The sequence below is a fragment of the Sciurus carolinensis genome, chromosome 6 (assembly GCF_902686445.1).
Source record: "Sciurus carolinensis chromosome 6, mSciCar1.2, whole genome shotgun sequence".
NCBI lineage: Eukaryota > Metazoa > Chordata > Mammalia > Rodentia > Sciuridae > Sciurus > Sciurus carolinensis.
In genome coordinates this window covers 107,248,248-107,275,495 of record NC_062218.1, presented here as the reverse complement: position 1 = coordinate 107,275,495, position 27,248 = coordinate 107,248,248, and the positions used below count along the sequence as shown (strand labels likewise).

Here is a 27,248-nt window from a genome sequence, read left to right as displayed (position 1 = left end):
TCTTTAGGGTTCCTTGGTGATGGTTGGCGGTGGTTGGAACACAAAGGTGTTCCTTACCTCTCTACCCGCACCCTCCAACTCTTCCCTTCACACAGTAGAGTGGCCCCATGCTTCCCAGAGAGTGCTGAAATATTGCTTGGATCACCAGCTCTAGGGGAGGGAGTTCTTGTGAAGGGTTTTAAATGCAAAGTACACTACACGCACCAGAGACTACTGCGGATGAGCGTGGCCCCTTCCCTGATTAGTTTTGGAGGTTATAGAGCCCTCTGCAAATGGTCTTTTTTTCCCCAGGAGTCTGTGGGCCTGTGGGGGCTTCTATTCTGGCCTGAGAAGGCTAGTGGCGGTGGCGGGGTGCCATGGGACAAAGACTTTCTGCTGGTTCTCATTCCCCTCTCTGGAATCTGTCCTTTCCTCCTTGCCTGCAAAGAAGAGAGCCAACTTTCAGGCTTGGGCTTGGGGGAGCAGGCAGTGTGGGCATTATGGCTGACTTTGGTTCTGAACTGTCTGGTCCTGCCCCTCAGGTGAAGAAGGTTTCTGAAGGACAGCCAGTTCCACAAGAGTCGTGCTTGGGCTTGGAGCCAAAGCCCCAGCCGAGGACCGAGGGTCACGTGTAACTGCACTCATTTGTTATTGTCTGTGCACATACCCTCCTTAAGGACACAAACGAGGGAGGTTATTAGGAGTATATGGATTGTTAGGGACACCATGACAGCTTATGCCTTCTTCATTTCAAGCAAAGGCCATCAAAAGATGCCATGGGGGCTGGGGTTGTGGCTCAGTGGCAGAGCACTTGCCTGGCACCTGCAAGGTACTGGGTTCGATTCTCCGTACCACATATAAATAAATAAAATAAAGGTCTATTGCCAACTAAAATAATAATAATAATAAAAAAAGATGACATAGCACACTTCGATTTCACTGGGCTTGAGATGGGGGAAAGCATGGGCTGCTCCGCGTGTGGTTGGCGTTGTGGCTCTCTCCATCCTTCCAACCCAGACATTCGGATAAGACCACCCCTCAGTAGCAGGGGTGGTCTTATCAGCTTAATTTTATCCCCTGTGTCACAGTGAATGGTCTGGCATCTGGGTTGCAAGCCAATCAGAATGTGGCACTCCCCTGGCCACAGGAATTGGTTCAGGGGTGGTCCAGCTGGCCCAAAGCCCAGAATTATTGGGTTCAGTGGTTGTAGAAAAAGAACTTTTCACCTGGGGAGCTGCCAGCAGACATCTTGGACTGTGGGAGAAGGGACAGAGCTGGGGATTGCTCTGCTCTGTGCCTAGTCATTCAAGGCATAACCAATACCATTTTTACTGCTTAAGTCATTTGAGTTCAGTATTCTAATACTTCAACAAAAGCCTTCTTGGTGATGTATCTGTTTCATAATTTTTGTAATAACCAATGAATGTATGCCACTTTTACTCTAAAGGCTCCTTCTCCTTCACTGCCATTACCACCACCCTGACATAGTGAAAACAACCTCAGAGACAGTTTGGACAACCTCACCTGGAAGAATATTTTGCCCCATGTTGAACTCAATTAACAGGAAGAAGTTAATTCTTCCAGACTTGAGTTTTTTTGTGTCCAAAGAGACCTTGGACAAGTCGCTTTCTCACTTTGGACTTTTATCTTCATCTTTACAATGAGAGGAAAATTAGCAGGACGAACTCTGGGGACTGTTTCTGTTAGGAAAGTCACAGCATTAGCATCACGTGGCAGGGATGTTTCCGTTGGGCACCTAGGCCCCTCCCCGAATCCTGCTTTAGCAAGTCTGAGTAGGACTTGGGCATCTACATTTGCCAAGTCCCACCCCTTCTCCAGGAGGTTCAGATGTGGTGGTTGGCCCGTGGACTATGCTTACTGGGTGCCTAGGGCTCCAGTCCTACATTCTCTTTCTTTTACAGAAAGACACTGGTCCAAAGAGAATGAAGAGGATTTTAATTTCTTTAAAGACAAAACAAAACAACAACAAAAAACTGTTCTCTAAGGATTTGTAGAAAAAGCAAAACACAATTGTCTTGTCCTCTTAAATTAGAGGAGAAAGCACCAGATTAATCTCTGATCAACTCTGTCCCAATACCTTCTTTTCTTCTTTTCCTCTGCTAAGGTGAAGGTTTGGGGTGAGGTATGATTATTCTCTACCATCTGAGGACTTCTCTTCTCTGCAAGATAGATGTCATATTTACCCTTGAACCCTTGCATAAAGAACAGAATGGCCAGTTCCTGCAGATGCCAGGAAAAGTTTCTCTTATCTTAGAGTCTAGTTTGTTTCTTTTCTCAGAGGTTGCCAGGAAGCTCAAAACTACGCCACAGGCAGTGATGGGGTAAACATTCAGGTCCTACCAGCCATCTCCCAAAATGTGCAGAATTGTTGAGAGGCTTGGAGATGGTATCTAAGTAAGTTCTGAACTAAGTCCTTCACATCCATCAAGCCCACAGCAAACAGGAGCTATGATAATTTCTTAGGTTTTCTGATCGTCCCCCCTACTCTCTTGTAACTACTGGGTTGTGAGTGTTTTATTGTAGGTTGCCTCAATTGGTTGTACATTTTGAAAATAGGTAGAAGTAAAACTTAAGACTCGAGTTCTCTGCCTTATATTTCATAGTCATCCTAGTTCCTAGCTAGAAAACCAAGTCATAAACAGCTTGAGAAGATGGATTTTTATTTCTTCTTTAAAAAACAAATAAATAAGACACATACACTGGCTTGAATTTCCTTCCCGTTTCTTACCCTCTCCTTCAAAACAAGCAACCACTGTGAGGATCCTTAAGATAGACAGTGGGTCACCTGGACCCACACTGGAGGGAAAAGGTACACAAGGGGTCAAAAGAGTGGTCAGGTGAATGTGGCTGTCAGTCCTGGGCTGCTGGGGGTGTGATCCATCTTCAGTGTGGTACACAAGTTCCTGGGCTCTCCCTGGGGTCCTCACAGTTCGGTCTTGACCTTGTGCATTAAATCCTTTTGGTCAATCTTGTCCAGGTCCTGGTACCAGCGGTTGTAAGCCAGCAAGGCCACATTCTTTGCAGCTACAGCCATCACCTCCACAGAGCTGGCTGCCCACTCCAGGGCATTGAGGTAGAAGAGTTGGTCATGGAGTGCGAACCTTGGGAGGGTGGTGCGGGAGCCATAGAGGGGGTGGGCCTGCCACTCGGCTGTCTGGACTGAGTAATAGGAACGGAAAAGGGTCTTCAGCTGGGTCCGAAAGAGGGGCTTGGGAGATTGGACTCGCCAAACAGCTGCCTCCTGGGGCTGTTTCCGCCGGAAGCTGGCTGAGATGTTGACAGGGCAGATGTTATCCAGAGTGCAGAAGAAGTTGGGGAAATCTGTGGTAAGGATGTTAGCAAAGGGGAAAAGCTTAGGGTCAGGGAAACCAAAGTAGGAAGAGTTGAGGTAGCCATGGACCAAGGAGACGATGGTGGGCTGGAAAGAGCCCTGGACATCATCAATGGGTGGATTAAAGCCTTCAAAGGTGAAGTTGCTGCTGCTGTTGTCCAGGTGCAGGGGTGTGGCGATGACTACGATGTCATAGAAGTCGGATCCACTGCCCACTTCACTCTCATATCCCACCTGGTACAAGGCTTTTCCTTCTGGAAGGAAAGAGAAGACAGCACCAAAGTCAACTTACTCTTTATCTTCTATCCACTGATCTCCCATCTGGGGGCCAGACCCTAGTGTGGAGAAAGAGGGAGCTGGGTTGTCCCAATGGCAGACCATCTCTCTTCATATTGATGTGGTTGCAGGCTGAGCATGTGACTTGGAATCAGGGGGCCAAAGTTCTTTCTCTGGTTTTGCTGCTGACTGGCTGAGAGAGTTTGGCAAGGCTGTCAGTCTTCCGTGGTCAAAGGAACAGGTTGGATTAATGAAAGACTCAGCTTCCTGGCTCTGACGTTTGACTCAGGGAAAAAGCGCCCTCTAGCGCCACGGGGCTCCCCATTGCTTTTCTGAAAATACTCCCCAGCAGAGCACACAGCCCAGGGTTGAGGGGCAGGGGTGGCAGCTGACTAGGAATGGTATGGCCTCTTGCCCTGCTACTCACCTGTACTGTGCAGGGTCACAGAGGTCACTGTGGCATGGATCACATTGGCCTTGGTGAGCTTCAGCAAACCGGAACACACCAGCTTGTTGCCTCCTTCCACTGACCACAGGCTGCCTTGGGCCCCGGCTAGTGACATGGCTCCTGAGCAAAATGGGAAGGGTGGCCAGTGGGTCAGGGAAAGACTCCTCCCAACCATTGGCACAAGGAGACAAGAAACAAATAATACAGCCAAGTTCACAATGCTATTAAGTGAGAACACAAAAGAGCCAGCTCCAAAAGACTGCTTGGTGTATCGTTCTGTTGCTACAGAATGCCCCAAATCAGCATATCCATAGAAACAGAAAAAATTTATGGTTGTCTAGGGCTGGAAAACTGGGGCTGTTGGGAGGTGATGGTTAAAGGGTAGGGGGTTTCCTTTGGAGTAATGAAATGCCCTAAAATTATGGGAATGGTTGTGCAACTCTATAAATATACTAAGAACCACAGAATTATATATTTTAAGTAGGTGAATTGTATTGGGTATAAATTATATCTCAATGCAAATATGCTATGAAGGACATGCACAAGGTCCTAGAAGACAGTGAGAGGACACTGAGGCAGGACCTAAAGGCTGGGAAGAAAGCAGAGAACAGTATCCTGGGCACCTGGGAGGTGCTTGTCAATGCACACCTTTCCATTTACTTTCTCAGCAAAAGTGCACTGAGTGTCCAGCATAGTCCACGCACTGTTCTAAGTATTGGGTGTATCAGTGGACAGAAGAGGGCATGAATCCTGCCCTCCTGAAGCCTATGTTCTCTACTTGAGGCCATTCAGGAGGATGGTGGCTATGTACATGTCTACCCACCCCCGTAATGGGCTGGGAAGATTAGGTGCACTAATGGATCAACAGCCAAGGCTCAGAGGTCTCAAGGCACTTCCTGAAACCAAAGTGTGGACAACGAAATATCACCTTAACTCTAACATTTACACATCTGTAAGATATTAGCAGGAAATCAGGAATGGTAGGCACACACTGGACCTGCCTCTAAGCTTTGCTTCTACCTTCTGTAAAGTGGTGTGAATACTGTCTTGCCAATTTGGAGGAATGATCCAGAATCAAATAAGAATTGGGCAACAAAGTATGAAGGCAAGAGCAATGAGCAGGATAATGTGAGGTTCTTATGGGAACCCCAGCTCAATCTGGGTAACATGGGCAGGGGAAAGGTGGATGGGCAGAGGGGCTAGACACTCACCGGCAAAGGCGGGCATGGCTGCTGACTGTCCATAGCTGGCCCGCAGGACAGCGGAGACGACATCGTCGATAAAGCGCTGTGTGACACCCACCTGGAGAAGGGACTCGGCCACTGAGCGCTGGGTCATGTTGACAAAGGCAGACTCTCCCAGAGAATAGAGCAGCTCCTCAACACCCGAAAAGGCATAACCATGGGCCTGGTACTTGTAGATCCTAGGGGACAAATGGAGCTAGTCATGCAGAAAGGCTTGTCGGCTAACCACCTGCCACTGGGTACCTGTGGCCCCAGAAGGCCCACAAGGGATCTGCCTTCTCCTCTACATCTGGAGGGATGGAAAAGGAGGCTGGATATGTTCCCCTTGGCTGTGGTGGACCTGTCTCGAAGGAACAGCATGGAGACAAAGGCAAGTACTCCAGATTCCCACTAGATGTGCCTTCAAGTCACAGCTCTGTTGAATACAATTAATCACCACTCCTCTGAGGTCAGTCCACAGCCTTTTCCCACTCTGCTGGGACTGCCAGCAGTGGCCATGACTTGTCCCCACTGACACATCCCTTGATGTGGAGGGGTGCTCCACTAGTTTCTACTCTGCCCTAGCTTCTAGGACCACATTGGACTTGATGGTAGCAGCCTCATGTCAATACTGTCTTGATCTGACAGCTCCCAGTCACTCTCGAGCTCACATGGTTCCGCTCTAACACTCACCCAATCCCAAGGGCTAGCATGGACTGGAAACATCTGCCTACGGATTTCTAGACCAGCTGGTCTTTGAAATGTTGCCCATTCTGGGACTGCTTTGTAAACATGCTGTGTTTGGTTTTTAATAGGGCAACCGATAAAGGTGTCCAGAGCAGACGGAAATGTGGGAACTAGGGGAAACTAGAGCTTGCAGGTAGAAGTTATCCCCCTTAAAAGGGAGAAGTCAACAATGTAGGTTTGAATAAAATTAATGAAAGAGAAAAGTATAAGATAGAAAAAAAAAAAAAAAAAAAGAGAGAGAGACTCAAGGACATAAGCTTTGGGGGACATCTGGAGAATGTAAGGGAGAAGTGTCATATAAAGCATAGCTATGGAGTGGAGAAGTGCCAGAAAGCCGGGGAAGGGGCCGTGAGGCCACACTTGAGCTTGTGACACTGAGGAGAGGGAGACAATGATGGGTGGAGGGATAGCCTCTGCTGGGGCAGCGGGTAGGAAGCAGAGCGAGCCTGCAGGAGGCCTTGGGGACTCCATGTGGTCACTTGGTGCATGGTATACAAAGTGGGCACAGACCACTTGTCCTCCATACCTGGCGAGGATAGGGATGGCACCCAAAGAGGAAGAAGGGGTGGAGAGAGGTATTTGTTTTGGGTGTAAAAACTGGGGATAGCAAACTTCACAGACAAGTGGCCCTGGGCTGCATGAGGCCTACAGATGTGTTTAATTTGGCTCACAAGATGAATTAGTTGCAAGCCTTGAAAAGTTGGGAGACTTCATGTATAACTCTGGACTTCCAGCATCCAGCCTGGAAAACTGGAAGATTGAGCCCACAGGGCAGCGTCCTCACATGACGACCACAGCAGGCTTTAGAAGCGTGCCGCCTGCCTCCCTCAGAGGACCTGGCCCTTCAGGTCACCCCACTTCTGTGGCTCCATGCTCTCCTCCACCAGTGGCTTCGCTCATGCACCTCCCACTTCATTTCTTATAGGTGACTGTATTTCAATCCATGCTCTAATTAGTTTAGCAGTGGGAAAGAATGTAGGCTCAAGTAACAAAGCCAGAGGCACCAGCCCTGCTCCAAGAGGCCACTCCTCAGGCTGGGGGCTTGCTTGGAGCCTGCACTGAATCATGCTGGGCCTTTAAATCCCCCAGTGCCTTCCCTTTTCCCCAGTGGCTGAGCCGGTACCTTCCCAAACTTTTCTCCTTGGCTCTCTGAAAAACCCTCCCCACAGCTCAGCCCAGCCCTACCTCATGAATTTCTCCATGACCTCCTCCACCCACATCTGCAGTCTCAGGAAGCTGATGCCATAGTGCCACCAGAGGCGGAAGAGGTTCAGCAGGTACCAGTCAGTCTCCTCCAGGACGAAATGCTCTCCACCGAAGATGGCGCTCCTGCCCACCACTTCACGTCGGTGCCTCAGTCCTGCAGAGACCAGGAGCTCCTCAGGTCCCCTTCAAAGGGCGCCCCTGGGAGACCTGGCAGTGCCTTCAGCTTATATTCAGGGCCTTCCTAATGCAAATGGTTGGTTCCATTAAAGGAAACTGGAGGACCATGGTTTGATCTTTTGTGCGGTGTTTATAAATTGGAACAATGTTTGCCCTTCCTCGTCAATTAGGAAAAGAAAATATAGCACTTTATATATTTTTAAATGTGAATCCACTCAGACATGAGTAAGGAAAATTCAGATGTCATCTCAGAGTATCCCGGGGCTGAGAGACACAGGGCTTGCTGAGATGGGGCCCTGGGCACCAAGGTCACATGGAGACAACCATAGCTCCAATGCTCTACAACCTACAAAGCACTGGATTTGGAAATATGATTTAATTCCTCCCCCACCCCACACACTATACACACTGTTCTGCACCTTAACAACATACTATGTTGTGGAGATTACTCTATACTGGGTATAAAGGATCTTCCCATACTGGCTGCTGAGTTGAGTTCTTACATAATCAGGTATTTATTATTGTGCATGAATAGGTCCCAGTGGGTGGGCAGATAGGACATTTTCGGTCTTTTGCCAACAATGCTGTAATGAATCAGCTCATGTGTGTGCCACTCTGCACACCTGCGGGACCACCTGTAGGATCCCTTTTGATAAGTGGAATTTCTTCGTCAAACAGTAAGTACATTTGTGGTTTGGACAGAAGCTGAGGCTTTAAATCCCAGCTCTCTGATTTATTAGCTGTGTGCTTTTAGTTGAGGAGTGTAAAATTTCTGAGCCTCCATCTCCTTGGGGGAGATCTCACACCCATTACTCAGGCTGATTGGGAGGATGTGAGGTAATTCTCATCAGGTAGATGCCAGGTAGATGTCAGGTACCAGCATGTGGATGCTGATATAATCACAATAATTAAGAGGCAGCAAATTGAAAGGGAAAGAAACTGGCCTGGGAGTCAAACCTGAGTTCTAATCCCGGCTCTGCAACTAACTCACTGTGTAACCTCAGGTAAGTTCCTTCCCCTCTCTGGTCTCAGCTGCTCCATCTGTAAAATGAGGAGATTGGGCTACATGACCACTGGGCTTCAAAGGACTGGGCAGTCTGGGAAGGGCCTGGTGGCTACTGCCAGCCCTGGGGTGCTGGAGCCTCAGGACCCGGCACTCACCCAGCAGCTTGACGAAGTCCTGCATGTGCAGGCTCAAGGAGTGGAAGGAGGCTGCTCCGCTCTCGTAGTGCTGCTTGTTGACTGAGATGGTGGCCAGGCGGCCACCCACGGTTCCCTTCTCGTACACGTCAATTTGCACTCGGGGTCCAAAGTGCTGCTGGAGGAAATGGGCCACAGCAGAGCCCCCGATCCCGGCGCCAACCACCGCTGTCAGCAGGCCGCCGGGGAGGCAGGGGAGGAGAGATAGAGCCCAGTGAGGGACTGTGGGTCACACCTCTGCATCTGCCTGTGCTGTGGTTCCCGGGCACCTGCACCTCACAGGCTGGTACCATTTCAAAGTGGAAATTCGGTATTAAGTTTTCAGTAGGGCTCTGACTAACAAGCAAAGGGCAACCTGAAAACTGCCGCCTATTATCACCCTCATGTTACGAAGGAAAGAAGAACTGAGCAGCTGAAGAGCAGAAAAGAATCTCAAAATTCAGCATGGTTGCTTGAAGAGAATAAATTTAGTTTTACCTCAGACTCACTACATTGTCCCTACTTTCTTATTTCCATATGGACTGGTGACAATATTTACTGACCAGTTCTGTTTGGAGGGTCAGTGTCTGGAAATCACTCTTGAATCTAGGGGTTGGCAGACTCCAGCCTGCACGCCAAATCCATGCAGATGATTGTTTTTTGTTTTTAAAAATTTTTTTAGTTGTCAATGGACCTTTATTATTTACATGTTGTGCTGAGAATTGAACCCAGTGCCTCACACATGCTAGGCAAGCGCTCTACACTGAGACACAACCCTAGCCCCAGATGACTGTTTTTGTAAAAAAAGTTTTATTGGCCACTTTTTCCCCCCTTGCTATGCTGCCTGGACTGGTCTTGGATTTCTGGGCTCAAGTGATCCTTCCCTGTCAGCCTCCCAGGTGCTAGAACTATGTGCCACTGTGCCCCAAAATAAAGTTTTATTGGAACACTGCCATGCCTTTTCTTTTACTTATTGTCTATAGTTACTTTCATGCTAGACAGAGCTAAATAATTGTAACAGAGACTGTAATGGACACAAAGTTCTCTGGTCTCTTACTGGAAAATGTTTGCCAAACCCTGGTCTAAATCCAACCTACCATCTGACATGTAAATCATTTCTATGTTGGTATTTGCCAAGACTGGAATGCACCCTATGACAGGCTGCTCCTTATCTATGGGACAATCTAGTGCAGTTTGGACTCTTGTTACAGTTCCTGTTTGTGGAGGTCTCTTTTGGGTCTTATCATCCACCATCTTTACTACACCTCCTGCCTTCCTGTTATTTGCAAACCTGGTTTATATGCATCAGTATTCTCACTAAGTCACTGATAAAAACATTTCACTGGACAAAGCTCAGAGGTGCTGAGGAAACACTGTCTAGACAAACACTAATCATTAAATAGCCCTGTCCAAGAAGAAGAGACCTGCTGCGAAGCAACTGAACTGGGCTATCACCTAACCCATGACCATGCCCACTGTGTATTGGAAACACTGCTTTCTCACCCTACACGCCAGCAACCCTATCCAAAAAGGAAGTAAGCTAAACATGGTATCATTTGTCCTCATTGGACCTATGTTGAACCCCAAGACCACATCTTCTATCAAAAGAAGTGGCAGACGGCCACTTCAGATAGTGGTGCATGCCTGTAATCCCAGAAGCTCAGAAGGCTGAGGCAGGAGGATCCTAAGTTTGAAACCAACCTCGGCAACTTAGCAAGGCCCTTTCTCTAAATAAAATATTAAAAGGGGCTGAGAATGTGGCTCAGTGGTTATGTGCCCCTGGGATTAATCCCCAGTATGAAATAAATAAATAAATAAAAATAAAGAAGTGGCAGGTAACCTTCCGAAAACACCAGTCTCTTTATAATCAGCCTCCACTTACCTTTCTGCTCCCTGCCCTCCTCACCCAGTGCTCTACCTCCTTGTCTGTCTGACTTTCTTCCATTGTGCAGTGCATGTCTTCATCCCTTCATGCCTGGCCTTTGCCTGAGCTTCCCTCTTGTCAGGCACCCTCTGAGACCCTGCACCTTGCTGACTTCTATGGTCTGCATCTACCATCTTTAGCTCAGCTTGCCTGACCCTCTCAAGGCGCTCAGGGCTTCTTCTGTGTATACAGGCAGCACAGTCTGCTTACCCCGGCTTAGCCTTTGCCACACAATATTCAAATGGTCTGTTTAAGGAACCAGAGAGAGCAGGGTCACCACTCTCAGGGTCTTCAGGTACTCACAGGTAGTGGAGTTCATGAACTATCTGTTGCATGTTGAAAAAAATAAACACTTTCTTTCTCAGTATTCCCAAAGTCACTTCCAAGAATGCCCCCTTTTATTTACTTTTTAACTACTGTTTCCCTCCTCTTCACTTGTAAACCACCCATGGTTCCTAGAGAAACTGATCTCTCAAGGCCTAGAAGCCACATGAGGGGTATAGAGAAGCAGATGACACCACTTCATGTGGACTGGCTCACTGCACACAAAACTGAAAGCTACTCAGATCTATAATAAGATGTGCTGGGAGTCAAAGATGAACCAGATAGGTCTTCTGTCCTCAGGAACCCAGGCAGCCAGTGGGCATTCATGCAAAATCAGCTATCACAACCTGTGCCAAAGTGTGACAACAGGGCTTCAGGGAATCCTGAGGAGGAAGCAATGCATTCTTTTTGAGAGTGTGGGGACACAAGGGAAAAAACTTTGGATCAGGACCCTGGGGGACAATCAGTTGGGTCAGTGAGAGGAACTGCATGGTCTGCAGAGAAAGCAGCGTGTGGAACTTTATGGGTGAGCTGAAAGGCTCCAGATGCCACTCTGAGGAGATCAGATTGGATCCAGCGAGAGTCTAAGGATTAAGTCATCCTGATAGGAAGCTCCTCATTCTCCTTCTGGATAGAGTCCAAACTGCCATGGGTGGACAGAGGCTCCTGTCACAAGACTGAGGAAAATCAGGAAAGCTAAAGGGAAGCTTGGCATGGCACTTGTCCTGCTCTGAATGCCTGGGTAGAGGTAGGTGGGGCCAGCTGGAAGGAGGCAGACAGCAAGCTCTGCACTGCCAGAACATTCTGCTGGGAGGAGGCCCTGCCCCCTTTCCTTCATACTGCCTGCCAACTCTTCTCCAACCTGCCTCAACATCTACCTTCTCCACGAGATCTTCTTTGGTTACTCTACTCCTCAGAATTCCTTCTCATGAACTCTCAGTCCCAAACTGATTTCTGGCATGCTTCAGTCTGTCCTAACCCTTTATGGCCTGGCCATAGTTTTCTAACAGTAATCTTTAGCACTGCACTGGCCCAGACAAGTCTGTGGTGCTCCCAAGGAATTCCTGCTAATGGGGGTGCATACAGGGCAGTCTAGTGGAGTTAGGACTGTGTCCTCCTACACCAAAGACCCGGTATCTCTGCTTATGGGAATTTTATGTGCAAGGGTATTGAAAATCTTCAAGTCATGTAGATTTAAAAATGACAACTGCTGGGTGTGGTGAGCACACCTGTAATCCCAGCAGCTCAGAAGGCTGAGGCAGGAGGATCGCTCCTGGATCAAAGCCAGCCTCAGCAACTTTGTGAGACCCTATCTCAAAATCAATCAAACAAACAAAAACAGGCCTGGGATGTGGCTTAGTGGTTAAGTGCCCCGGGTTCAGTCCCTGGTACCAAATAAAATAAAATAAAATAAAATAACAAATATTAAGAGGAAAAGAAAGCCTTGTGAACAAATAAGAAAATCTAGTCAATGATAGGCACAATGAAGTATTCAGTGAGGTGTCCTGATGTCTGCAATTTATTTTGAAATGTATCAAAATGTAAGATGGATTCACAGATGGTTAGGACATGTGACAGGTATGTGATAAAGTGAATAGAGGTGAACAGCAAAATCTAGGTGGTGCGTATATGGATGAACACTGTAAAATTCTTTCAACTTTGCTATGCGTTTGAAAATTTCAAATGAAATACTAGAGAAACTGCACAACAAATAAACAAAGAAAAATGACTGCTATAGGGCTGAGGAATGTAGCTTTGAGGGAGAGCACTTGCCTAGTGTGCCAGGGTCCCTGGGTTAGACCCTCAACAACGTTCAAAACAAAGAAACAAACAAAACAAAACAAAACAAAACAAAAAAAACCCATCTGTCATCTAGCAAATCTATCTCCAGCCGTTCTGTCTCTGTGGAACTACCTCCTATCGACCAGAAGTTTGGGCTTAGATGTTACTTCTAGGAAGCCGTGGCAAGTTGGCAAAGCCTGGGGTGAAGCGCCCTTCCTCTGTGTGCTCGGTACTTTCTCGGCCTTAGAAAAGACTTCCCGTATTGTGGGGTCTCGCTTCCTACCAGGAACTACAGCACTATATCTGCTACAGACCGCCCCGAATAGACCTTTGTGAGTGCTATCACCCAGCTCCTGTTCTCGGTCATCTGGGCGCCTAGCAAAGAGCTTCGTTCATGGCAGCAGCTCAGTGACCCTGCACCTCCGGGTAAGATCAGTGGCCAGTCCTGTCCACGCTTCTTTACCGTCCCAAGTGCCCTCTTTACATGCCCATCCCACCCTTCCCATCGACACCTTCCCTACTGCGGTTCCCTTTTTCGCCCAGTCCGAGTCCTTCGCCTCTCCGTCACCCAGCTGCTCTCCTGAGGTCTCCTCCTTTGCCCAGATGCCCTCCCCTGCCCCCAGCCAGCTGCTGGCGGCTGCAAACCCTTTTCCCGCCCAGCGGGCCCCAACATAGACCCCCCACCGCGTCCTTCCCGCACCGATTTTGCCGGGCGGAACATCTCCGCCTGCAGCGGCCGCGGCGAGGAGCGTGGACAGCTTGGCGAGGATCAGGGCAGCGCGGGCCATGGCGGGCGGCGACCGGGGCAGCACGCTGGAGCTCCGGCGCTCGCGGGTTGGCGCTCGGCTCCCCCTGGTCGTTCCGCCTTCCAGCCCGGCAGGTCCTAGCCTCTCATTGGCCGATCAGCCGTCCCTCTTCAGTACAAGACACTGATTTGATACATCTTTCTCCCGGAGGGCTCTATCATTGGCAGCCTCGCGGTCCCGCCTCCTGGATGCGGCTTCCTCATTGGCTGACTCATTTGGTCCCGGCGCAGCGCTCAGGAACCTCAGCATCAGGACCAGGGCCCAGCCACTGGTCACAGTGGAAGAGAATGAACTCAAGTCCAGTCTCAGAAATTAACTAGCTCTGTAACGTGTCTTCTCTGTGTCTCTGTTTCCACTTTCATAAAAGGGACAGAATAATTCCTGATCTACCTTTCTTGGTACTTAAGATGATTACGTGAGATATGGATGTGAAACCCTCTTGGGGTTTGACAGTGTCTGCAAGTGCTGGAAACTGCTGACCAAGCAGGAGGCTGGGATGACTAGACTATACCCTATGCATATGTTGAAACAAGTCTATATACTTTGAAGACTACAGTTTTTTGTGCGTTTTCAGTTTCTATATGGAGTTTGTATATCTGCATTCTATTTCTTTAAAAACAAGAGTTTCATCCATTCTTTTTTCAAATTCCAAGAAAACTAGCAGCTCACTGTGGCTAGTTTGCCACACAGGTAAGAACAGATTACCTCTGGAAGAGGAATAAAGTTAGGGGCGAATCTCATGATAAATAAGGAAAATCTATTCAGTTGGATTATGGCCAAGGAAAGGAACTGTCAGAATTCACAGAATGGTTAAGAGCTTATAGCTGGGGTTCTAAGTTACGTTTTCACATCTTAATAGATCCAAACTAGGTTACTGCTGATTTAAGAGGCATATGAATAAACATGAATTTCTCATAATCTTTTCAGTGCTGGAGATGGAACCCAGGGCTTCCTGCGTTCTAGGCAAGTGCTCTACCACTAAGCTACATCCTCAGGCCTTTTCAAATTTTAAGTTGCCCCGGCTGGCCTCAAACTTGCCATCATCCTACCTTGGCTTCTTGAGTAGTTGGGATTACAGATGAGTACTACTATGCCAGGCTCTCATGATCTTGAAACAGTTTTTTTTTTTTTTTTTTTTTTTGCAATATCTAAGTCAGAATGTAAAACCTTTAATTTCCAAAGATCAAGATATGCCTTAAACCCTTGAACACTTTAAAAAACAAGTATTTATTATTTTGTGCCAAGTTGTCTAACGTACTTATTATTATTTTTTGAGAAGGGGCATTTTACCCTGAGTTACATATATAGGTTTTTTATTTACTTAGAGACAGGGTCTTGGTAAATTGCTGAGGCTGACCTCAAACAAGAAATCTTCCTGCCTCAGTCTCTCAAGTTGCTGGGATTACAGGTGTTCACCACCTTTCCTGGCTTCTTGTTTTTATTGTAGGGTAAACCATATTACCTTTAAAATTCATCTTGGGCCTACTTTGTTTTTGACTTTAAATCTAGAGCTGTTTACTGTTAGAAAGTTTTTCCAAGCCTAGCATCCCACAGACAATGTGTGAGGTCATCATATTCAACAAAGTCAAGAGTTGATAAGAGGAAAAACAAGGATGCACAATTCTGGTGACAGGTGAAAACAAAAACAAAAGCAAAAAAAAAAAAAAAAAAAACTAGCTTAGACTAAGAATGAGGTTGGAAGATAGTTATGTGTTGCTGTGGAACAAGCCACTCCAAACTTGGTGGTTCAAAGTAATAATTTTGCCCACAAATCTGCACTTTGGGCAGAGCAGTGAGATCAGTTCATCTGTTCCATTTTGTGTTCTAGTGGCTGCTTTACTGGGGATGAGAGGAAACGCTTTTATGATGGCTCAATGGCTAGCAAGATGATGCTGGCTCAGCTGAAAGCTCAGCTCCACTCCTACAGGCTACTTTGGCTTAATTTTGGCATGATTGTTAGGTTCTGAGTGTTTGCTTCTCAAGGAAGTGAAGCCATCAGTTTTTTTATTTGGGTCTAGAAACTGGCAGTGTGACTTCCACTGGATCCTATTGGTCAAGCACTCACAAACCTCCAAGGAGATTCATGAAGGGACATAGACCCTACCCCTCGTTGTGTATTAGGGATTCTGAAGCCATTGTTTTAAAACCACGGTGAACCTGAGAGTGTGGGTAAAGTCTGAGTGGATAGGAATAAGAGTACATTTATGAACTAGCACTGGGATATGGGAAATGATGGATTATAGAGCCAGGGTACACAGATAGGACTGCAAGAATGATGAAAATGCAAGCCTGAATCCCAGGAAAGGTTAGCTCCAAAGAGAGCCTTTAGCCAGGGGACTGTATATGGGAGCCAACTGAGAAGCACAAGTAAAGACAAGGCCAGGCAGTCAGAAGTTGGGAAGAACACAGGGAAGGTAAAGGCCTTTTCAAGTAAATCTGATTAAGAGGATAGTTAGGGAGTCTCTAAGTGCAGTACTGAAAGCTGGTAAGACAAATACAACCAAGAAGCAAACACAAGAAAATAGGGTAATGCCACAGTGCAAGGCAGAAACAGGAATCCTGGAAATCAGAGAGGCAAATCAGAGGTAGAAAAATAGGAAGTCTTCAATACTAAGGTGGAAAGCCTAAACTCCCATCTACTTGGCTGTGCTACTGAGAGATCTCTGAGTACCTCTGCTGTGCATCTACATAGTGGGGCAGCAGTTAATGAAGTGATCCTAAGATACTGTACACAGCATGAATTAGGCAAAGACTCAAAACATCTGAACTTCAGCTTTAGGCATAGTTCAGTGGCAGAGGCCTTGCCTAGTATATAAGGCTCTGGTTTGATCCCCCAAACCACAAAATAGAAACAACAAATAGGAAACACCTCAATTACAATTATTTCAATTCAGGTTTTATTAAAGTTATTTCTGAATATTACATTTCATCCTTACTTTCCCCTATTTAATTTTGCTTTAGTGTTTTAAGAACCTTTATTTATTTGTCAAATCCTGTCATGAATGAGAGCACCAAATAACTTAGCTGATGTCAAAGTGACTGACTGCTTTATGGCAGTACGGAAAGTCAGTAAGATTTGTAGAATTCAAGTACAGAAAAACCAAAATCCCCCCTTCAAGCGAGCCAGAGCTTCCTTCCATATCATCTACCAGCTAATGTTTTTACACTTTACAATCAAGATGAAAATAATTAAAGAGCAAGATTACATTTTCTTTTTTTTTGCTACTTCAGTCTAAAAATGTGAGTTTCTTGTGGTATGGTTAATAAAAAACAAAAACACCCCCTAAAATACCCACAACAGAAACTGGAAGGAAAATAAGTCACTGTGAATGATTTGATTATAATTTTTTTTTAACCATTTGACTAGCTTTTCCCTTTCCCTAGACTTCAGGTAGCTATAGAAATGTAGGAAAAACAACATGTATTTAAAAAAAATAAATAAAATATGAGGGCCTACTGTAGGAGGCAATTTGCACACTTCATTTAATCCTCACAGTATCATGAGAATATTTAATAAACAAGCTTATAAGAGTGAAATGACTGGGGCTTAAAGTCACATAGGTGATGGAGCTGGGTGGGTTTATGTTCAAGTCTACGCCTAGTAAACCTAAGTTCTATTATGCTGCTTTGGCTCCCTAAAGCCTTTTGACTTGGGATTTTTTGTTTTTATTTTTTTTTTACTATTACCATTTCATCATCTAATTCAAAATTTATGCTTCAAGTCTGCCAAACTACTGAATAATAAAAGAATCTAAAATTATTCTCAATCTGCTTGCAAAAACAGGACTTGGAAAAGGTATCAGAAAACTCTTTCAGGTAATGAGAACCTTCCATTCCTAAAATTATAGTTAAGTAGTTCACTGGTAATGATAGCTAGTAATCCCAAAACACATGTGGACAATTTAATTGACTCAATTTCTTATTGTTACCATCTGTCAATCTCACAGGAACAAAGGCAGAAAAGGACAAATCACTATAGTGAAATTTGAATGCTCATTAAATTTAGTGTGCACTTGGTGAAGTGTCAAAAACACCTTTGACTGCAATTTAAAAGTGCATGTTTACCGGCCCCTCCCCATTTGGTGCACACTGGAGGCACACCACCCTCAGTCCCTGTTTTTTTTTTAAGTGTTTAGATCTGATGAAGATGGTAGGGCCACAGGGGATCCCTTTATTGATACATACACATATATGTGTAATGTCTTAGAATTGACTACATTGTCTAAGGGGATAACTTACTACCCCCAAAATATACTTCTTTGGAGTATTTTGAGTTGGATATTCTGAGAAACTGCAGACAGAGAAGTAGCTCTGAAAAGTTGTTCTTTTGTAAAATAAACTTTTACCTAGATAGGAAACCTGTATTACTAAAGGTATCTGTATAAGAGGGGACTGCTAGACAACTTTTGTTACCTGCCCTTTTTTGGTGTGTGTGGTGATGGAGATCAAACCCACGTTACCTTCCTTTCTGCATAATAAAACACCTCTATTTACCGGTTTCCTCCATGTTCCCCACTCCCACTCACCTGCCAAGGCCCTGCTCTGTAGCTCAGGATGCTATAAGCTTGAACTATCTGACTCTTTTTAAGTATCATTATTTTGTGGGAGTCCCATGTACAGGTATACAATGAAATATGATTTTTCTCCTGTTAATCGGTCTTGAGTAAGTTTAATTTGTAGCCAAAGGACCTAAAGGGTGGAGAGAAGCCAGTTTTTGCTTTTACACAGGATCACCAAGTTCTAGTGACCAACTTAAATCTATATAATCTGGACATGTTGCAAGTGACTGTCTGCTGGGGATGTATCTGTATGTAATCTTTAAATGTTTGAAATTAACATCTATACTTACTCCTTATACAAGCTCTTATTGAAGTTTGGTCACTTGTTTATAGACTTCCCCCCACCTGCTTTGGGTCCAATCCTAAAAATACTAGATTCTTATACTTCAGAAGCTGAAAGGGTAAGATTAGAAGTCTCTCCTAACATTAAAATATGTGTAACTGACCTCCTTTCTAAAGCCTCACTGATGTTATTATTCATTAAGTCATTTATTTGACACATCTTTTACACAATACCAGTTGTAAGACTAAAAAACCCCACAGAGGCCCATTAGCTTTAGGAGGTTAATAATAGGGAAGCTAGATGTTTATACAAATGTGACTTAAGATGGATATAAAAACTAGGGATTAAAATTTGTCAGGCTTGGGGATGTAGCATAGTGGGAGAGCACTAGTCTAGCATGCATGAGACCTTGGGTTCAATCCCCAGCACTGCAAAAACAAAAACAAAAAATAAAGTTTGTCAATGTTAAGAGAAGCAGTGATCTGTTAGTACCAATTAAAGAAAAAGAAAAAACAAAAACAAAAAACTCAACATAACCAAGTGAAATGAAAAATTGTGGGAACACAACATTTTTGTCCCGATCACCTCTCCTCATAATTTAATATAGGAGCCTAAGGCAAATTTAACCAATAGGACATAGGAGTTGGGGCTGGTGGAATGAGCAATTGTAGGTAACTACCAATACCCACTCATTTGGATCATTAGTGTTGGTACTGCCTCAGTTTATCTGAAATTATTGTATACATAGTAAGGCTAAAAAAGTAATTCCTTGCTTTAAAGGGATACAGAAATCTTGAATCTCCTAATGCTCCCTGCCTTCCAAATGGAATTGGAAAGGGGTAAGTATAGCAGAACAAAGCAGTATGAAGTCTAGCAGGGACTACAAGAACAAAGGATGGTTAAACAGAAAAGAATAAAACAAAAAGGGGAAATCCTGAAAAATCTATGTATATAAAAACCAATCCAAACAATCTAAACGTATACAAGTGTAAAGCTTTATCATCTAAATATCCAAAAGTTGAACCAATTCCTACTGTCTCCTTTTCCCACAAAATACAAGACGCTATACAAGATACTGTACTAATTTCAACCATTCGTTGAAAATATACAGTTAAAAAGAGGATTTTGGATTCAAAGTCATCAGAGTACCAATTTAAAAATAATTTTTGTAAACACATTTTGATAAAGGCCATAGGAACACTTGTCACATTGTTCAAATGCTCAATGGCAAGACTTCTGATGAGACCAAACAGGTCACATAAATTTAATAAGAGTATCATAGAAATAAAGCCAATATGACTAAATCCAAAGCAGATCACATGAAGTACCTCATGTACATACAAACCTAGTTTAATAAATAAAGGAAACACAGGTGACTGCACTCTGGGAGAACATTCAGTTCTTCATGGCCTGTTTATAATCTTCTTTGAGACTCCACTGCCACTTCCACTTGAGCAAGTCTAATGGTACGACCATGAAGTTTGTAGCCATCTTGTCTTACTAATGCCACTGTGCCAGGTTGTACCCCAACACCAGCTGGCACATGACAGATGAGTTCATGCTCATGAGGGTCATATTTATCACCAATGGGAGTCATCTTCTCCAGGCCATGCTTGGTAAACACACTTTTCAGCTTTGCTTCTAAAAGTGACAACCCTCGGAAAACTTTCTCCAGAGTGAGCTTTTCGTTCCCAGGTTCTGTTTCTTCAGAAATGCACTCAGTAGTCTTCTCCAAAATGTCTGCTACCTCCACCAAGTCCTTACAGAAACTCTGGATTCCTACAGAGACACCAGACACTTATGATTGTAAGGTAATCACTCTTAGGAGAGGAATATGGGGCAGGCCCAGATAGGGGGCTAGTATACTATATATAGAAAGTGGGAGGGTTTCCTCACAGGACTCAAGGATCTTCCTCCTTTTCCACCCTAATCCAACTGACAAGTCTTTTTTAGAAGGTATAGGTGACCAGGAACCCTACTGGGAAATGGGGAAGAGAGTAAGAACCCAAGAACTAGCTAAATTTATATGGCACAAAAACCTGTTCTTTTAAAACAACTATTATTTTTGTTTCTTGTATTTTTATTGCTTTTCAGCTTTAGTATGGAGTTATAAATATTTTGAAAATTCCTATCTCAGCTGTACAAAGGTCCCACTCTCAAAAGGGACATGAAATTTACAGTTGGCGGGGAGGCAATAAAAACGTCAATACTCTGCTAAGGATGTCAAGAGTGGTTTAGTTTTGAGGACTGGCTAACAATAAATGGAAGGTTAAGTCACATCAATAGATGACGTGAGTCTCCAACTGCTTATTGTGTAGCTGCTAGAGAGGGGTCACAAAATTTAGTCACGTGAATTGTTTCAGGATAAAAGGAAACTCAGTTGTTGAGAAATGTCATTCTTTCCAAATCTGTAAAATGCTCTTTCTTACAGAGACTAGGATAAGATTAGGATAAGAAATGGCATCATTAGAGATGTCTATGACACAATATCTAGTTGGGGCTGATGAGGGGCAAGGACTTTGTTAATTCAGGGACAAATTTACACACTGGTAGCTGCCTTAACTTTACTCAGAGGTAAGAAGGAAGATCAACAAGCAATATATGGAAGAGGAGAGATCTGGGAAAACTCACTGCTTAGATAGAAGAGAAAGCCTAAAGGACATAGGAATTCCACTTTTAACTTCAAGGTGACAGAGCTTCTCCTCTCCCCCCGCTCCTTTTTTGCACTAGGGATTGAACCCAGGGGTACTTTCCCACTAAGCTACACTCCAGCACTCTTAATACAATTTTGAACATGGTAAGCTCCTGGGCTGACCTGTACATTGCCAAGGTAGAAGCCTTGCTTCAAGTCAGTAAAGCTGTATGAATCTGGGTAAACAGAATCCTAAGTTCTCTTGTCTGTATAACAAAGGTTCAGTCTCTGACTTTATTCTAATTATTGTATTACTTTGGTAGTTAGTGACTGCATAATCTCTTAAAAGAAAAATGGATCTTTGTGACCAAGAAGGTAATTATTGAGAAAAAGAAAACCGCCTCTGGAAGGTCAGATAAGTCTTCATGCTATATCCCTTTAAAAACATTCTACTTTTCTTCTACTTCCATGATTACCCAGTTATCTTCAATTTTCTAATATTTCTGGTCATTAAGAAGAAATGATCTAAGAGAATAACTTATGCTAGAAACATTTAACTCTAAAGTCAATCAGTTGGATTAACTATCAAATTCTTCTGGATTTAATTAACATCTTTTACTAGAAACATTTTACTCTAAAGCCAATCAGTTGGCTTAACTATCAAATTCTTCTGGATTTAGTTAACATGGGTTTATTTTCATAAATCTTTCTACTACTTGAGTATTGATATAATAAGCTAGTTCTAACTCAAAGTCTGACTTCTGATAAGCCCACTCACCTGGCTCCTCTCAAGTAGGTTGTACACGGAGTCCAGAACAGCCATCTGAGGTTATCTGATTCTGTGATCTAAGCCTTTGTCTTCAAGCTATTTTATAACTCACCAAGTTGTACAGTACTGATAGTAATGCAAAAGATACTTGTCCACAGCAGGGAAAACTGTTTGGTAGTTCATTATTACACTATGGATATAAACCAATTTTGCTTCCATTAAGCACATTTCATATTCCTAACTGCTAATGAGCCTACTCTTCAGATTCTCTTCTGGATATCTTAATGATCCACTTGTTCATTATGCAGAATTGTTTGCATAAGCACTAGCGTACTGCAAATGTAGTGACTGTATATACTGAGAAAATAATACAAAGGTTTGGTTAAAAAAAGGCCAATGTTATTTTAGCAAAAGGTTAAGTTGACACCATTCCTGACAAGCAGCACAGAAAGCCTATGGGGATGGTGGAAGGCGTAAGAACCCAGATGTACTTTTACTGTGCTCAGTTTGCATGTGCTGAGTAAATGCCCTTCAACTGAAATACATTTCTCACCAAATATCTTGGCATCTTCCACACATCTCTGAGTTCTTCTCCTTATATTTTCACAATCAGCTACAGCTCTCTGGTATCTCAGCTAAACATCAACAGCAACATGGAAAAGATGAGAAAATCCTTATCAGTGAATGTTTTGTTTACTTTATAATATCTCACTCTTTTGACTGGTTGTCTGTTTCTCAAAATAAACCAGGAGTCGTACAAATCTTAGATTAGTCACTTCAGTAGGTCCCCAAAGGAGAGACCTGCTATAGTACACCTGATGGGCAGTCATTTAGCTTGCAAGAATGAATACAACAGTTTCCTTCCTTCCCTCTTTTTTGTTCTTTGAGGTACTGGAGGTCAAGCTCATACCAGGCAGGTGCTTTAGCACTGAGCTATAGCCCAGGACCTGAATATAAGCTTTCAAACTACTAATCTAGAGAAAAAACTTTCTATTGCACATCCAGTTAAATACTGCTAACCTTAAGTTTTCTTTCTCTGATTTAACTCTAGGACATCGGAGAATAAGTTTTAAAAGTGTGTTATCTCTTTGAAGGCACTGATTTTAGCCTCTTTAGTCTTTTCATTCTTATAAGTTCTAGTTCCTTTGATTGTTCTCCTAAAACAAGCTTTCCAGTATCCTATCATTTTGAATGGCCTTGCTTCGGAACTACTCGTTAATATACTTATCTCCCTCCAAGTGTCAACCCAGAACTTGGTCCAGTATGTCTAATTTAGTCTGAGTAGCAGAATATAATAGTCAGTAACCTCACACATTGAATACTGAGTGTCTACCACATGCCAGGCACCACACTACCAAATATCAGATATGTAAGTGCTGTGATAAACAGGGAACGAAAAGGAGATGACTATCATAAGCTAGTGGCATTTTTGAGCTTCTAGATTTAAAAAAAAATTTTTTTTTTGCTGGGTACACCTAGCAATGAGGGTATAAGAGGTAGTTAAAGACTTAATCAGAGGAAATTTCATTTAAAAAGTGACAAAGAAAAATTTACCTGGATATTTAAACCAGATAAAGATCAAATAATACAAAATCTACTCACTGTTAAATCCTGGACTTCCTTCTCCAGTTTAACAGCTTTTAGTTTTAAGGCTCGTTCAGCTAGAGAGGGCCCAAGCTCATCAGGAGGGTCATCGGAACTGCAGTCTTCACCAGCAGTTCTCTGGGTGGCAGTGCTGAATGGGTGTAGCCATCCCCTAAAATAGGAGGGAGGTGGTAATAATGAATAAATATCATATATCATAGAAAAGGCAAATTACAAAAAAGTTTAGAGACCCAAAAGTTCCCAATCCAAATCTCTAGAGATAGGGTTTTCAGTCACAGTAACAAATGAACACTATCGATTACTTACTAAGAATCAGGTACTGTTATATCTGTATCTTTTCATCTCACAACATGTAAGGTAAGTACTATTTTTCTAAAAGAACATTTGTATCAACATTCAGTTCTTATTTCATACAATTCACCATTAAAAGGTTTTTAGTATATTCACAGTTGGGCAACTATCACAATTTGAGAACATCTTTATCATTATAAAAAAGAAAGCTTACACCCATAAGCCACTCACCATTTCTACCTAAATTCTCTGCTCTGTGCAAGTCTAACATTTTTTATCTCCCACATATTTGCCTTTTATGGATGTTTAACTTAAATGGAACCAGACAATATGTGGTCATTTGGGAGTACTTTCTTTCACTTAGTGTGTTTAAGGTTCAGTCATAAAATTGCACTTATCAGTAAAACTTTTTTTTGTATGAGGGATTGAATTGGGGGTGATTAGCTACCGAGTCCCATTCTCAGCTCTTTTTATTTTTGGAGACAGAGTCTTGCTAAGTTACTGAGGCCGGCTTTGAACTTGTGATCCTCCTGCCTCAGCCTCCCAGGTCACTGAGATTACAGGCGTGTGCCATCACCCCCAGATTTTTTTTTTGAGACAGGGTCTCACTAAGTTGTTGAGGCTGGTCTAGAACTTGCAATCTTCCTGCTTCAGCCTCCCAAGTCACTGGGATTACAGGCATGTGACACAGTGCTTGCCCAATAAAACTTTTTTATTGCTAAGTAATATTTTGTTGTATAGATACACCAACTTTTTATTCCATCTGTCAGGATATTTTGATTCTTTCCCGTTTTTTTTTACCTGTTATGAATCATCTCTATTTAACTAATGAAAAAACTGAGGCTGAGAGGTTTAATGCTTAATGATTTGCTCAAAATCACACACAGCTGGGCAAAGTGGTATATGACAGTAGTCCCAGTTACTAAGGAGGGTGAGGTAGAAGGATCATGAGGTCAGTCTGGGCAACGAAGCAAAACCGTTTCAAAAACAAAATAAAATATAAAACAAGAACCCCCCCACACAACTAGTACTCTCTTGAGCCAGGATACTGAGCTCCAGGTAGTAGAAATAGCCAGAAATAAGTAGACAAAAGTAATCAAAGAAGAAACAAAATACTCAGAACCAGAGAGGCAATATCAGAAGTGGAAACTGAAAACCACAAAGTCACAGTTTTGGTTCAAACCTTCATTTACAGAAGGGAAAAATTAAGTCTAGTAAAGGGAGCTAAGTTATGCTTTGAATCCTAAGCCTTCTTGACCACAAGTTCTATGGATTTTAGGGAAAATAACTTGTGCTAAGAAAGAACATGTAAAATCAAGTCAATGAAGTGCTTATAAAATACTTGCTATGTGTTCAGCCTCTAGGCTAAATAAATAGGTGACTAAAACAGATCCTTGTATTCAACTACTTTTGCAATCTAGAATTTTGTACAGCCAACGAAATTGGTAAAGGCCTGGACACAATCAGAGGTAAATTCCTTAAATAAAGAAGTACTTGTCTTTCAGGAAGTGCCTCCAAAAATCCATTCAAGTATGACTTAAAACTGATTTTTCAAGAATGGACTTGTGCAAAAGCCAGCCTGCCTGAAGTTTCAAGTTCAAAATCCTCCACACAGAACAGGCCCTTGAAAACAAACCACGTGACCCTTGAAAAGGCATGATAACCATCTATTCCTGTACAAAAGAACCCTAAAACTTCTCCTTACCCATCCAATCAATAAGCAGCCTCTCCACTCTTCCTTCCTACAAATTCTCCTGAAACCAACTGATTGGACAGGCAGATTTGAACTTTCTGCTCCTGACCTTCTTGTCAGTTGTCCTCACAATACAGTCCTTTCCTTGGGAAAAAGAAACAAAAAACTAGTGTGCCACAGTATTGGATTCTGTGTGTGCAGGGCCTTTCTTCAGTATCACTAAAAGTTTGATATTTAGTTCAGTTTACAAAGCACGAAATTTAGACTAGGAGTTAGTTTGTAGCAGATCTTGAACTGTGGCAGTTCTGATCACTAGTATGAGGAAATTTTCACCACACATCCTGGATCCCGATAATTTGATAACAAGAAAAATCAATCTGTTGGTACAAGAGTTCTTTAAAACAAATAGTTTACGTGAACAAGCAAATATTGGAGAATGGTCACTGAGGGGACATCTGAGCAAAGGCTTAAGGGGGTAAAGGAATTTGCTTTAAGGACAAGGAAGCGCATTCAGGGCAGACTGAGGAGCTAGTTTAAAGGTATGAGTAAGAGGACTTTTATCTCCTGGCTGCTCTTGAATTCAATTATTATGATCTGGTGTCCAATTATATATGATCCCTAATTTTTCTTTCCCTCTAAAAGATCATTTAGCCTATTGAAAACAGATCAAAACATCCTCAGGGCAAGTCTGCAGAGAACATGGCTAGAGGTCAGATTATCAAAGAGTTGTGGCTGATCCCAATTCCGACTCCTTCAGAGTAGGAGGAACTGGAGGAAAGGGGAAGCTTAGCAGAAGGCATCATTTTTTTCTTCCTGATCATTTCTCTACCTCATCAACAAACTGTCAAAAAAAAAAAAAAACCAAACTTCAAAAGAAAACACAAAATAAAACCCATGAAATATTAAATTTAACTCCTCACCTATGCTAGGTTAGGGTAGTTTGTCAGGTGTGTTAAGATTAAAAAGAAGAGACAAAATAGTTATGCAAATTTCTCAGATTTCCCTGCCGCTAAACTTACAATTTAGAGGTCTAATCCCATCCCATACTCAGTCATTTTAATTTTTTCCCCAGGAAGACAAACTGAGAAAAAATGAACACCGTTCAGAAATAAAAGCACCAATGACTGACTCGGTCCGGGTTCTATCACTGCCAAAGTATTTAAGTTAAACCAATTTTTCTAAACCTCAGTTTCCTCAATTATTATACAAAAAGAACACCTATAGGTAGTCGGCATGGTAAGTGATCAAATAAAACCTGATGATGCCTAAAAGTAGCAGCTGGAATTTCACAGTATCTCAAAGGCAGAAGGAAGGGCTGTTTGAAGAAACCCGGTCCAACACCTTTTACCAATGGGTAAAATGATGCCTGGGAAAAAAGGGCCAGTGCCTAAGGGCACATGGAGTCAGAAGAATCAACTGTTCTCAAACACCACTAATGAGAAGGGCCGGCGGAGGAGTGAATCTCCAATTCAGTAGGCGCTTCAGGCTCAAGAGACTTCCCACCTCCTAGGACATGACTCCATATCCACCCATTTCCTTCGCCTGGGAAAGAGGCGCGCCAGTGAACCTCAGTTTCCCCCTCTGTAAAATGGGGCCGTGAACGCCCAGTCGTGGAGGCCGTGAGGAATGGCTGGTCCTCTCGCTGCGCCAACTTACCCCTCGCCCTCCAGCCCATAATTGCCCTTTCTAGCGCGCTCGTCCGACACAGCCTTCAGGTCTCTGACTCTTCGCCCGAACGTTTACCTGCTACGCGAGGCCAGGAGGCGCTGCACCCGCCGCCGGACCGCCCACAGAGACCGCGCGGCCATGATCCAGACCGGAGAGGACCGGCGCGGCGCACGCGCACTCGCTCCAAGTGAAGAAGCGCGCTCCAAAACCACGCCTCCCGGTAGCCTTTGCGAGCGATTCCCTCTTAGGACGTCCGGACAAGAACGCGATACTTCCGGTTACCTAGTGCGCTACGCTGTTCTTCGAACCGAACGAAACACTTCCG

General features: G+C 43.7%; 2 protein-coding genes across 3 annotated transcripts; both read right to left on the bottom strand.

The window, feature by feature from the left end:
- Positions 1–2,679: 2,679 nt before the first annotated feature.
- On the bottom strand, positions 2,680–13,464 carry Pcyox1l (prenylcysteine oxidase 1 like). Of its 2 annotated transcripts, none has more exons than XM_047556923.1 (6): positions 13,318–13,464; positions 8,570–8,776; positions 7,211–7,385; positions 5,267–5,478; positions 4,035–4,175; positions 2,680–3,585 (listed from the first exon to the last, which is right to left on the bottom strand). In XM_047556923.1, exons 1-6 carry the CDS (start codon positions 13,403–13,405, stop codon positions 2,924–2,926), a joined length of 1,485 nt encoding a protein of 494 aa, XP_047412879.1. In that variant the 5' UTR covers positions 13,406–13,464; the 3' UTR covers positions 2,680–2,923. The 2 variants fall into 2 exon arrangements, with proteins under 2 accessions (XP_047412879.1, XP_047412880.1); XM_047556924.1 differs by having other exon boundaries at positions 8,570–8,723.
- A 3,574-nt stretch (positions 13,465–17,038) lies between these two features.
- Grpel2 (GrpE like 2, mitochondrial) lies at positions 17,039–27,248 on the bottom strand. Its single transcript, XM_047556768.1, has 4 exons — positions 26,999–27,248; positions 23,269–23,422; positions 22,220–22,301; positions 17,039–20,044 (listed from the first exon to the last, which is right to left on the bottom strand). Exons 1-4 carry the CDS (start codon positions 27,061–27,063, stop codon positions 19,680–19,682), a joined length of 666 nt encoding a protein of 221 aa, XP_047412724.1. The 5' UTR covers positions 27,064–27,248; the 3' UTR covers positions 17,039–19,679.